Source organism: Hipposideros armiger, unplaced genomic scaffold, assembly GCF_001890085.2.
Source record: "Hipposideros armiger isolate ML-2016 unplaced genomic scaffold, ASM189008v1 scaffold_164, whole genome shotgun sequence".
NCBI classification, from domain to species: domain Eukaryota; kingdom Metazoa; phylum Chordata; class Mammalia; order Chiroptera; family Hipposideridae; genus Hipposideros; species Hipposideros armiger.
In genome coordinates this window covers 1,734,586-1,747,484 of record NW_017731514.1, presented here as the reverse complement: position 1 = coordinate 1,747,484, position 12,899 = coordinate 1,734,586, and the positions used below count along the sequence as shown (strand labels likewise).

Below are 12,899 nucleotides of genomic sequence, written 5' to 3'. Positions count from 1 at the left end.
CCCCGGGGAGGTCCCATGCAGGCAGATGGCACGTGGGGCCCGAGGACTTCTCATCCCGGCCTCACCTCCCTGAGACACAGGGTGAAAATGCTCAGAAGTGTTTGGCGTTTGAAGGTCTGTTGTGACGATACAGGTGAGCTGGCCACGTGACTTTGTTTTCATTGTTTTTTTCAGGTCAATACAGTTATTTTTGTTCTGTCTGCAAAAGTTTCCTGCCAAAGAAAGCACCACTATTATGAAAGAAAAGGGATCGTGTAAGTTGGTGCTAAAGCTGATGGGGGGTGGGAGGGGGTGGCACTCTGTGTGCAGACCCGGAGTGTCTGGTTCACACGCCAGGCAAGTGCCTGTCACCCAGCGGGCTGGGCCTCTCAGCCACTCTCAGCTCAGGTGTGGCCGTGTTGTTGGACAGCTGGCTGGGCCACTCGAGAGGACCCATGACAGCTGCCTGGAGGGGGTCGCAGGCCGCAGTGGGGGAGAGGCCAGCTGCATCTGAATGCTGTCAGGGCTGTGCCACCCAGGAGTGCCTGGATCCAAGTAGCATGGGACACTGCAGGGGAAGGAGGGACCACAGGGAGGACCGGGCGGGAGGCAGGCAGCAGGGCGGTCGGGTCCAGGTGGTGTTTAGGGTGGAGGAGACAGTGTTTGGTGGCAAAGGGCTTTAGCAGTGCTGCCCAGGTGCCATCCTTCTTACCTGGGCTGGGTGCGGCTTTGGTAACAGATGCAGCTGAGAGGAGGCCGGGATGATGGCGGGTGGGGGACGTGCTGAGATGATGGTGATGCTGGGGCCACAGGAACGTCCGGCAAGAATGGGGGCCCAGCACAGAGAGAACCCGCAATGTCTTAGGGTCGGGCGAGGAGAGGCAGCCCACAAAGAGGCCTCTGAGGGGCAGGCAGGGCGACGGGAGAGCCCGGCATGGAGTCCAGAAGCTGAAAAAGGGTCAGGGCAGAGGGGGACAAGGACATCCACTGGGCCGGGTGACCCGGGCCGGGAGGGGGGTGAAGGGGAGATGCACAAGGAGGGGCCGCTGGGCAGCAGAGGGTCAGGCCTGCCCGGCCCGAAGAAGACAGCTTAGAGAGGTTTGGGGAAGGAAAGGAAAGTGAGTGGACAGGTGTCTGGACAGATGACAGAGGCACGAGTGGGTGGGGGGACGCACAGATGGGAGGGAGGACTGGAATCACCCCCGCCCCCCCCCGCCCCCCCTGCAGCGCGCTGCTGAGGACGTCCTTCCTCCTGCTGCTGCTCATCAGCGCCACCTGGCTGCTGGGGCTGCTGGCGGTGAACAGCGACGTGCTGACCTTCCACTACCTCTTCGCCATCTTCAGCTGCTTACAGGTGGGCAGCTGTCGGATCCACCTGGCCTGGGCTCTGCTCGGGCCAGCCCTGGTGAGGCCATGGGTCGCTTGTGCCGCTTCCTCTCTGGAATGGTTCAAGCCCGGCTGGCCAAGAGGGTCCCTGGGGCGTTTCTCGACCCAGCACCCAGCTGTGTGGGCACTCTTGGGATAACTGGGGCCACCCTGGCCTCCAGTACAGCTGCAGTGTGTTAGGGGTTACAGTGAGGCCTCACCACACATGGTCCCGCCATCAAAAAGAAACCTGTTGTCCCAAACACAGCCCTGCCCAGAGCCTTCCCAGGGGCCCCCGTTCCTTGGTCCTGCTGTATTGTCACTGTCCTTTGCTCAGCTGGTGCAGGGGTTCACACTCCCACCCCAGGCCGGCATAAGTACCACTTGTGTCCCCAGAGAAGGAGTGTTGGCCATATACAGTTCACACGAAGGGCTTCCCAGGAAGTCGATTAATGATGTGATGTGGGGGACCCCAGATGGCCTGAGGGCTGTGGCCAGGATGGGGTCCTCCTGGCCCCCGCATGCTAGCCGCCCTGCCCAGGCTCCCCCTGTGGGGGCTGCCAAGTGTGGGCCCTGGCGGGCGTTTCTGCCGCCGCAGCCCAGGCGTCTTTCCTGACCCGCCGCCCTCCGTCCAGGGCCTCTTTGTCCTCCTGTTCCACTGCGTGCTCAACAGGGAGGTCCGGAAGCACCTAAAGGGGATCCTTGCCGGGAAGAAGCCACATCCGGATGACTCGGCCACCACGAGGGCCACCCTGCTGACGGTAGGAGGCACCCAGAGATGCCCACAGGGCCTGGGCGGCTCTGCTCACCAGGGGCCCGTGTGGGTGTGTGGGCAAAGCAGGAGACACAGCTCCGTGGTCTGTGTCCCTCACGGAGGGGGCATCACAGAGCCGTCCATGGAACAGGCGTCTCTCCTGCCTGGACGGGGACTGGCAGTCACAGACCTGCTTTTCAAGGTCTCAGGAGGACGGGCCCCGGCGGGCGAGGACCCCTGACCAGAAGCAGTGGCTGTGGGAGCGAGGCCGTGCTCTGGCCACTGCGGGGGACGGGCAGTGGACTCCTCTAGGCCCCTCCGAGGCTCCTGTGCCCAGCAGGGACACCATCAGGGTGCCAGCACTGGGGCTTGCTATGGGGACAGAGCTACCCTGGTGACCTCTGCTCGGCCAGTAACCAGCCTCCCTTCCCCCAGCGCTCCCTCAACTGCAACACCGCCTACAGCGAGGAGCCCAACGTGCTGCGCACAGCCCTGGGCGAGTCCACCGCCTCGCTGGACAGCACCGTCAGGTCCGGCCCGCTTGCTGTCCTCCCGGGGCGGGGGGTGGCCCAGCTCCCCTAGCAAATGCAGGCTTCGTCACCTCGGTCCCATGCCTGCTGGGAAAGCCCCGAGCCGGGTGCCCTGCTGTTCCAGTTGACGGGAGCTTCGTGCGCTCGGGGAGCCATGTGTCCCCCTGGGTGACGGTGCTGAGCCCACCCTCCCCACCGTCTCTAGGGACGAAGGGGCCCAGAAGCTCAGCGTGTCCTCTGGGCCAGCGCGGGGCGGCCACGGGGAGCCGGATTCGTCCTTCATCCCCAGGAGCACCAAGAAGCCCCACGGTACGTGTCCCCCCGAGGGCGGTCTCCTGTCAGCCTGTGCGTCTGCCTCCCTGGGGACTGTGGGCGAGATCTCATTGGCTTCTGTCTGTCCCACGTCCCTCTCGGTCACTGGAGAGCATACAGCCTGAGGAGGTGTCTGCAGCTGTGTCCCAACTGAAGGGTCAGCAGGGCCCCTACTGCCCCCAAATGCCCAGAACCCACGCGGCTCTGCTCTGCCCTTGGCAGGAAGCCCGCTCCCCGGGCCTGAGCCTCTGTCCCTCCTGTCCACCCGCAGGTCACGACTCGGACTCCGACAGCGAGCTGTCCCTGGATGAGCAGAGCAGCTCGTACGCCTCCTCACATTCGTCGGACAGCGAGGACGATGGTGTGGAGGCCAAGGACAAATGGGACCCCGCCCGGGGCCCTGTCCACAGCACCCCCAAAGGTGAGTGAGCCGACACAGAGCTGGAGGTGGCGGGAGGCGCTGGCAGGGAGGAGGGCCCCCCACAGTATTCAGAGCACAGGCAGGGACGAGTTGGGGGTCTCTCTAGGGACCCTCCCTGCAAGCTCTCACAAAGCTGACCCCACCTGCTGCAAGGGGAGCCAGCACGAGGTTCCTAGATGTTGGGGTGTAGTGTCGGGGATTGCAGCCTGGCCCCCCACTGTCAGGACCTTCCCTCTCAGCTTCAGTGTCCCCACCAGAAGGGTGTAGCCCTGCCAGGCCTGGAGGTCAGGACCACGCAGGACGCGCACTCCCCGCGGAGGGACGGTCCGCGGCCTTTTTGGGGGCGTAGCTCCCAGCGGTGGGCGGTGGAGGGCCTCCCCGCTTGCTGAGGTTTGCCCTTGCCCCTCAGACGCTGTGGCCAACCACATCCCTGCCGGCTGGCCCGACGACAGCCTGGCAGGTAGCGACAGTGAGGAGCCGGGCGAGAAGCCGTGCCTGAAGGTGGAGACCAAGGTCAGCGTCGAGCTGCACCTGGACCAGCAGGGCAACCACTGCGGCGAGCGCCCCCTGGACGGGGAAGGCGGGCTCCCGTCCAGGCCTGGGGTCGCGCCCCCCACTCAGCCACCAGAGCAGAGAAAAGGTGCCTCGGGTGGTGAGGGCCCCACTCCCCCGGAAGTCTCTGGTCCTGAGGGAGGGGGACAGNCTGTGTGGCTTTGGCAGTCCCCGGCTGCTTTTCTATTTACAAAGAGGATTTTCAAAATGCAAGGGTCACAGGACGCTGACGGGGGCTCAGGAGGAAGCACAGGCTCAGGCTCCGCGCCGGAGACTTGACGGACATGATGCGACCCCTTGAAACATGAGCGGGGCCCTGGGGTGGTAGCAGTTCCTTCTTACAGGTGAGGGAGCCGGGACCAGCGAGGTTGAACGACCTGCCCAAGGGCACACAGTCCACTGTTTGTGTGTGTTAGCTCATGTCTGTCACTAAATGGTGACCCTGTTAGCCCTAGAGAGATGTGAGGCCAACTGACCACCCACATGCATGTGCAGTGACTCCAGGAAGTTCCGAGGTTACTCTCACCTCATCCTGATCTCTGCCAAGGTGAGCTACGGGCCGCCACTCTCAGAGGGCCATTCCAGTGCCACCGTGCCACGTGCTATTGACATAGCTGCGGTTTCCTCCTGTACTAAGGACCTGATTTAGCACTATATCGAACCTACCAAAGACCCAGATCCAAGAAGCCCTCCTGTCTCTGCCCTCAGAGCCCACATTCCAGACACAGACACGGATGTCAGGTGCCAAAATGGCGCTGAGGTGGCAGGTGGGGGAGCCGTGCCGGGTCAGGGAAGAGCTGAGCAGGAACCTCCGTTTGCTATCCAATGGGAGGGGTCCAGGATAAGTCGGGGACCGGTCAGGCATCTGGTCACCCAGAGCCTGAGGGGTCGCACCAAGTAGCGCCATCTTCCTTTTGCAAGCAGCATTGTGCCACCGAGAGCCATAACCCAGCCTGCATTTTAGGAAGATGACCTCGGCAGTGGGAGGATGGGTGAGGGGGTGGGAGGTCAGAGAGGCAGCCTGAGCAGCCTTCACTCGTCCGGCAGTGAGCCCCACAACCCCTGCCGGACAGCGGGCTTGAGAAGGTGGGAGTCAGGGCCGACCGGGCGTGGAAGGAGTTGGGTCTGCAGCAGGGGCGAGTAGGTGGGACACCACTCAACTCAGCCAGAGGGTGGACACTCCCCCTGCGGGGCTGGGACAAGCACGGGGACGCATCGCCCCGCGTGAAGAGGACGTGTGTCTGTGGGAGTGGACAGGTTCTAGGAGAGCGAGGGGATACACAGACAAGGATGGGATTTCCTGGCTAGCTGGTCAGGGCCACTCGCATGCTTGAGCTCTCCTTCCGCATTATTGTAAGCAGTGGGACCCCTCAAGTCCCTTGTCAGGCAGCCAAAACCCCCTCAGGAAGGAGGGTGGTCAGCCCCATCTGGTCGGTAGCTAGGGGCAGGGTATTAAAGGCCTCCAGAGGGCCACACCCATGCCCTTGGTGGCTTCTCAGCCCCTACACCGGGAGCACCAGGCCTGGCCCAGAGGACAGATGCATAAGCTGGCGGGGGTGAGGGGTCCTCCCCCAGTGCAGTGCTGCTGCCGCCTGCTCCCCGCACCCGGCCAGGTTAGCCAGGCGCACTTCCACCTGTGCAAGCCCTTATCAGTACATCAGGCAGGGGCAGGCTCCCAGTGGAAGTTGCATGACTCACTTCAAAACCCTTCAAGTGTGCCTTTGAGTGGTCTCAGTGGGGGTGGGGGGTAGAGTGGGGGCAAGCCACTCCTTGTAACTGAATACCACGTGTGAAATGCAGAGAGGCCCACCCCTCTGTTACTCACCACTCCTGGAGTGAGAGCCTTGCTGCCAGCTACGCACCGGCGAGCACGAAGAAGAGAAGGAATGCTCGGTGTGCAGGGTTCTGGGGGCTTGGCGCCGAGCCTGGTTTTTATGGGTTTTCTGTAAACTCACCATCCCATCTCTGGGTGAGGTTTTTCATCTCCAAGATTACTGGCAGTCTGAAATGATTTATTCTGCATTAGTGTGTTGCCTTTGTTCTGTTTCTGGAAAAGGTGGTGTTCTTAGTGCAGAAGTCTGTGCACGTATGGCCCCGTTAAATTTTAAAATGTTGTATTTCTAACACTTCTTTTTTTTAAAAAAAAAAAAAAGAAGTGGTTTTATGGATTTGCTTTTCACATGGTTTCAGGCAACAAACCACGAGTCTCCTCCCCATTCTTCCTTTTCATAAGCCAACAAACAGTGCTTTGCACATGGGGGGAGCAGGGGGTGTTTCGTGTGGGGCATGCCTGCCCCGGGCTTCCCCTTCACCGCCAGACTGCCCACCGCTAAGTACAGACTGACCGCGTACGGCGTCGGGGGCAGAGAGCGCGTCTCCAGTCACAGCCTACAATCCTGCTTTCCTTCTGCTTGGGCCCCGCTTTGTACTGTATTCGACAAATGATAATTCACAGTGGTTTTGTTTCTGGAGAGAACATGGCCCCTTGAGGTTGACATGACAGCAGGTGGCACTTGTGTTCCCAGCGAGCCTGTGCTCTGTTGAGCTCCCCACGGGGTACACTGACCTGGCACCTTGCAGCGCGGTCTCCACTGTGGGTCAAGGTGGTGGCCCTCTGTCTCCTCCCCCCCTCCTGTGTCTGTTGAGGTCAGAGTATCTCCTTGGCTCTGGCCGAGGCAGCGCTGCCCGAAAGGAGCTGGGTGAGGCTGCTCTTGGCCGAGGTGCAGAGCTCTGTGTTCTGTCCTAGAGCCCCTTGGACTGGATGTCACTCAGGGCCTCCGAGGCGGGACTCCCCCGGTGCCACAGTGTCCCCAGCACTCCCTACCACTGCCTTCCCACCCATTCTCACAGCATCTTTGGTGTCCAGGGATGCAGGCTGGCTCACCAAGGTCCCCAGAGGGGATGCTGTCCCTCAGCTGCCCCGGAAGTTGACTTTCTCTTCCTGACACCTGGCCACTGGCCAGATACCGGCACCCAGCACAGAAACAGAACAGACGCTCCCATCTCGGTCCTTTCTTTGGCAGAGATAGAACCCCGTGGAGTCATCTGTCTTGCTGTCGTGTGCTGCCGAGGTCATGGAGCACAAAGCTTCTTCCTCCTGGCCACACGCGCTGGACTGTGCAGACCTGCTCCAGGGTCAGCAGCGGTGGGTCAAGGCCAAGGTCATGGTCTGGGGCCCGCAGCCTGAGCAGGCCACCTCTGCAATGTTTTTTTAACTTTAAATGCCAACATTTCAAAATTTTGAACGGTAACATAAGAACACAGATTTCTAGCTTCTGCTGAAAACGCTAGAAGCTCTGCCTACCTCTTGTCCCCAGACTGTGCTGGCTCCTGGCACTGATCCGGGCTGGGGAGGGGTCCCTGGGGCCCCCCAGGTGCTTCAACTCCCGTCCTCTGTTCCACATCAGGAGCCTACAACGCTGTGACTTCTGGCATTCAGCCACTCTTGGGTGAATCAGATACAAAACCAATTAACCCAGTTTCCTTGTTCAGAGCTCCAGACCTTCCCGTTTGCCAAGTGGCCGATTTGGCCGCTCCGTCCCCGCCCCGCGCACCGCCGCCCCTCAGCCCGGTGGGCTGGCGCTGAGCGGCTGCTGTTCCCGCAGTTCCTGTGCACGGTGACCGCCATCGTCCTGCACTACGCCTACATGAGCACCTTCGCCTGGACCTTCGTGGAGAGCCTGCACGTGTACCGCATGCTGACCGAGGCGCGCAACATCGACGCAGGGCCCATGAGGTTCTACTACGTCATGGGCTGGGGCATCCCGGCCATTGTCACAGGTGAGGACACAGGGAGCAACCCCGCCGGGGTGCCTGGGCCAGGACCTATCGCCACTGGGGGCTTCCACATGACTGTGCTGGCGCAGGAGCCTGTCAGGTAAGCCAGCACCCCAGGGCGCAGGCCGGAGAGCTGTCTGCCTCCTCGTCCTTCTGTGCCAGCTCCATCAGTCCCCAGCAGAGGAGGCTCTGACCCTGCACACTCATCTGCACACACGAGTGATTATCCAGTACCCACTGGGGGACGCAGCTCCTACCGGTGTGAGCTCCCTGAGAGCAGGGCCTGGGTCTGTTCAGCGTTCTGCCTGTGGCACTTAACAGAAAAAGTCTCCATGTCTGCCCACGGCGTGGATGGATGGATGATGGATGGGTGGATGGAAGAATGGATGAATAGATGGGTGGGCAGATGGGTGGATGGATGGATAGGTGAATAGATAATGGATGGATGATGGATGATGGGTGGATGAATAAATGGATGATGGATGAATAGATGGATGAATGGATGATGAATGGATGGATGAATGAGTGATGGGTGGATGGATGGATGATGGATGGATGGATGGATGGATGAGTGATGAATGGATGGATGAATGAGTGATGGGTGGATGGATGGATGGATGGGTGAGTGATGGATGATGGATGGGTGATGGATGGATGGATGGATGGATGGATGGATGGATGGATGGATGGATGGATGGGTGAGTGAGGGAATGAACAGTACAGCTGTGCTTCCTCAGCACACTTCTCACTAAGTACCAGAAAGTCAGTTTGCTTCTTGTCGGGAAAGGTCCACACTTCCATTCACAAAGGAGGAGCTGAACCCTCTCTCCTCATTAGGCCATGGGTTCCAGCAATCCAGACATAAGGTCTGAGGCTCGAGGCAATGGGAGACGGTGCGGTTGCTGCCCTAGGGTTCTGCCCAGCAGCCACGTCCATCCTGGTTTCCACGGCGTCACCGACTGGTCTCTGAGCCCGCTCTGCTCCCACCCAGACCGCCTGGGCCCCGGGCTGTTCTGATGTGTCTCCTCTCCCTTTCCTCTGGGGGACCCTGAGAGACTGTCACTTCCATCTCTCTGACCCAAAGACCGAACATGGTGGACACATCACGCCGCCTGTGTCTGCGTGGTTCTGGGAGATTCGTAAGGAAGGAGGCTGATTCCGGTGGCCCCTGAGCCCAGAAGACCTGGGAGAATAAGAGCTGAAGGGGCGAGGAGGGAACAGCTGTATTTGGAAGCCCCCCATGTACTAAAGCCCCCTGAAAACAAGGATTTGGTCGTGCTTGGGCGCTCAGGGGCCTCCTCTCATTTCATTTCAAACTACCTGCCAGAGACGCGACTATTACTTGGGGGTTTTCAATTAGCAGCTAAGCTTAGAAGCCAAAATGTCACATTTTATTTACATCAAATTCTAGGCAGAGAAATGAAGATGTAAGGTTAGAATTATTGGCTAATTTTACAAAGTGAAGATGTAAATTTTGTTCTCTGGTTTTCTGTGCCCCAAATAAACTCAGATCTGGTTCCTGGTCTATACTGTCCCCCCTGTGGGCTGGCTGCCCCCAGCTCTGAGGCCTCAGGTGATGGGGAAGAAGTTAGCTGTCTGCCACAGGTGAGGCCCCACCAATAGGTGGACGTCAGTCCCCAGTGGGCGACCCCAGGGCCAAGCTCAGGGAGGGGCTGTGATTGCTGGCACGTTCTGAAATTTAAGCACAGGTGTTCCGTGTGCTAGGGCTGCCATGACAAAGTACCACAAAAACACAGAAGTTTATTCTCTCAGCCTGGAGGTCAGAATCCGAAATCAAGGTGCGGGCAGGGCTGGTCCCTTCTGGAGACTACCCAGCCCCTCGCCAGTGTCCGGTGGCTGCTGGCAGCCCTCGGCGTCCCTTGGTTCTCTGCCTTGTCACCACATGGCCTTCTCCCTGTGTCTGTGTCTCAAACCTCCCTGTCCTTTCTCTTTTAAGGATACTAGTCACTGGATTTAGGGGTCCACTCTACTCCAGGATGGTCTCATCTCATGACCCTTAACCAATCTGCAGACCCTGTTTCCAAATAAGGTCACCATCGCAGGTTCTGGGGTTCACGAGTTGGACGGATCTTCCCAGGGGACATCACTACGCTAGGAGACGGGAGGAGAGAGTGAGAACACACCACAGCATGCAGTCAGTGAGGGTCTGCAGCGAGGAGCCCCGGGGGGTGTCTCAAACTGTCCCTCAGCCGCAGCCCGCGCTGAACCCCTAGGTGAGCACACTCGGGCTTGTTCCAATAGCGACAGCACCTCGAAGAAACCAGACCGTCGTGTAAGGGCGCCTGTGCAGGCCAGACCCGACCGAGGCTGGGAATCCCACACAGTCGTCTCGGGTGCAGTCGGTCATCCTCTTTTACAGGCGAAGTGAAAATGCTTGTGGCTCCAAAGTGGGCATGAGTGACGCGAGAGGACCCTCCCACAGCCCCTGTCTGCTGGGACCGAGGGCCCTGACTAGGTCGGGTGGCAGGTGGCAGGGCCGAAGGTCATCAGAGAAGGAGCCGGAAGGAAGCGGCCCTGAGGCGGGAGGCCCTTTCCCCTTGAGAACTTTGACCAGAGAAACAAAGGCCGTTTTCTAGAACCCGTCTTCTCAACGTGTTCTCATGAGAAACACCCAGTCTGGGCAAAGAGACTGCCTCTGTCCAGTTACACATAGTGAAATGCCACTGCCTTGGAGACGGCTTTGGGATCTAAATTCAGACATTGAACATTTTTAACTTGTTTGAAAAACAAAATTTTTTTTAACATTTAAGTCTTTTGCAAAAAAGCTTCAAATGAATCCCAGGGAACCACTGGAGGCACTGGCCAGCTGTGTCTGGGTTCGAGTGTGCAGACCCCTTGTCACCTTTCCCGTCCTGGACCTTCTGACCGCAGCTGGCCGGGCACGGGTGGCCCTCGGCCCGTCCCTCCTGCCTGCCCGCGCCATCTGTGTGTGGGGGTGAGGTGCGAGCATCGCACATGTGCCGGCTCCACTCCACCCTGTGTGGCCACCTCGGGCCTCCCCTCCAGACGGGCTGGATGGAGCACAGCGGCTCCCCCCAGACCCTGCGAGCGGGTGGCTTCCATGTCTGCCAGACAGCAGAGCGGGGGGAAGGGCAGGCCGTCGGAGGCTGTGGGTGCTTGTCCCAGCCGGGCCCGAATCCAGGGGGCAAGTGGTGGGAGCTGAGGGAGGGTGGGCGAGGGCGGTCACAGCGGGGAGCGAGCAGGCGACATGTATTCCTTTCTCCTGAACAAGGTGTGTGTTGAACCCCCGAGTTCACCTTGAGGGTTCTGCAAGGACAAGGCCTTCCTCTAGCTTGTCACGTGGTTGATGGAAACAGTGGCTGTGGTTTAGATAATAGAAGAAACTTCTCATTTGCATAGCACTTGGGAGTGGTGAGTGGTTTCTGGAGTGTGTGTGTGTGTGTGTGTGTGAGATGTGTGTCTGTGTGGCGTGTGTGTGGGTGTGGCGTGTGTATGGCGTGTGGGTGTGGGTGTGGCGTGTGTGGCATGTGTGTGTGTGTGAGTGTATGGCGTGCGTGTGTGTGACGTATGTGTGTGTGTGGCGTGTGTGTGTGTGACGTATGTGTGGGTGTGTGGGTGTAGTGTGTGTGACGTATGTGTGGGTGTGGCGTGGGTGTGTATGTGTGTGGCGTGGGTGTGGGTGTGGGTGTGGCATGTGTGTGCTCTCAGGCCCTTCCTCGCACCTGAGGTCTGTCACAGGTGTCCTGGCTTTCCTGTCGTTCTGTCATAGCTGTTTGTGCCCGTTCCCGCCGGTGCCACCCCTGTCTGTCTCTGGTGTCTCTTAGCAGCCCCAGCCCAGGTGGGCTCCTTGTGGCTGCCCAGGCCTGTGTGGACCTATGTGGGCCTGTGGTTTGACCCTGTGATGGGCTTTGCTCTGAGGGGACCTGGCCTTTGCCACATCCCAGCTGTTCATCTTGGACTCCTGGCCCTTCCCTCCGGGCAGTGCCGGGGCCCCGGGGTCCTGCCTGGATGGGACTGGGAACGCCCCGCTTACAGCCACACTCGCCAAGGCTGGCCCTGGGGAGGGTCCCCTCCTGGGCGTGGCCCTCACTCTCCCTCCTGTGCTGTCCAGGACTCGCAGTGGGCCTGGACCCCCAGGGTTACGGAAACCCTGACTTCTGCTGGCTGTCCCTTCGAGACACCCTGATCTGGAGCTTTGCCGGGCCCATCGGAACGGTGATAATTGTGAGTACAGGGCCCGGGAGTCTCAGAACCCAAGATCCTCGGGGCTATGAGAACCAGTGTCCTCAGAGCATTGGCTGGAGGGGGTGCTCGGGCCGGCTGGGTCACCGGCTCCTCCAAGCAGCCAGCAGAGCAGGAAAGGCTGATCCGCCATAATATGGCCTCTTCCCCAGACCCACGGATTCGGGTTTCAGTCCCCACCCACGCCCGCTGTGAGACCACTCAGTGTCCAGCCCCCGGGGAGGTCCCATGCAGGCAGATGGCACGTGGGGCCCGAGGACTTCTCATCCCGGCCTCACCTCCCTGAGACACAGGGTGAAAATGCTCAGAAGTGTTTGGCGTTTGAAGGTCTGTTGTGACGATACAGGTGAGCTGGCCACGTGACTTTGTTTTCATTGTTTTTTTCAGGTCAATACAGTTATTTTTGTTCTGTCTGCAAAAGTTTCCTGCCAAAGAAAGCACCACTATTATGAAAGAAAAGGGATCGTGTAAGTTGGTGCTAAAGCTGATGGGGGGTGGGAGGGGGTGGCACTCTGTGTGCAGACCCGGAGTGTCTGGTTCACACGCCAGGCAAGTGCCTGTCACCCAGCGGGCTGGGCCTCTCAGCCACTCTCAGCTCAGGTGTGGCCGTGTTGTTGGACAGCTGGCTGGGCCACTCGAGAGGACCCATGACAGCTGCCTGGAGGGGGTCGCAGGCCGCAGTGGGGGAGAGGCCAGCTGCATCTGAATGCTGTCAGGGCTGTGCCACCCAGGAGTGCCTGGATCCAAGTAGCATGGGACACTGCAGGGGAAGGAGGGACCACAGGGAGGACCGGGCGGGAGGCAGGCAGCAGGGCGGTCGGGTCCAGGTGGTGTTTAGGGTGGAGGAGACAGTGTTTGGTGGCAAAGGGCTTTAGCAGTGCTGCCCAGGTGCCATCCTTCTTACCTGGGCTGGGTGCGGCTTTGGTAACAGATGCAGCTGAGAGGAGGCCGGGATGATGGCGGGTGGGGGACGTGCTGAGATGAT

General features: G+C 59.9%; 1 protein-coding gene across 1 annotated transcript in view; it reads left to right on the top strand.

Annotated features, from left to right (window-relative positions):
• Positions 1 to 12,899, top strand: part of CELSR1 (cadherin EGF LAG seven-pass G-type receptor 1) — a 158,034-nt gene that overhangs the window by 138,472 nt on the left and 6,663 nt on the right. Inside the window, exons 25-31 of the mRNA XM_019651685.1 lie at positions 175 to 254; positions 1,207 to 1,333; positions 1,980 to 2,105; positions 2,534 to 2,628; positions 2,834 to 2,937; positions 3,212 to 3,361; positions 3,771 to 4,001. Coding sequence (XP_019507230.1) covers positions 175 to 254; positions 1,207 to 1,333; positions 1,980 to 2,105; positions 2,534 to 2,628; positions 2,834 to 2,937; positions 3,212 to 3,361; positions 3,771 to 4,001 — 913 coding nt within the window. The remainder of the gene's footprint in view (positions 1 to 174; positions 255 to 1,206; positions 1,334 to 1,979; positions 2,106 to 2,533; positions 2,629 to 2,833; positions 2,938 to 3,211; positions 3,362 to 3,770; positions 4,002 to 12,899) is intronic.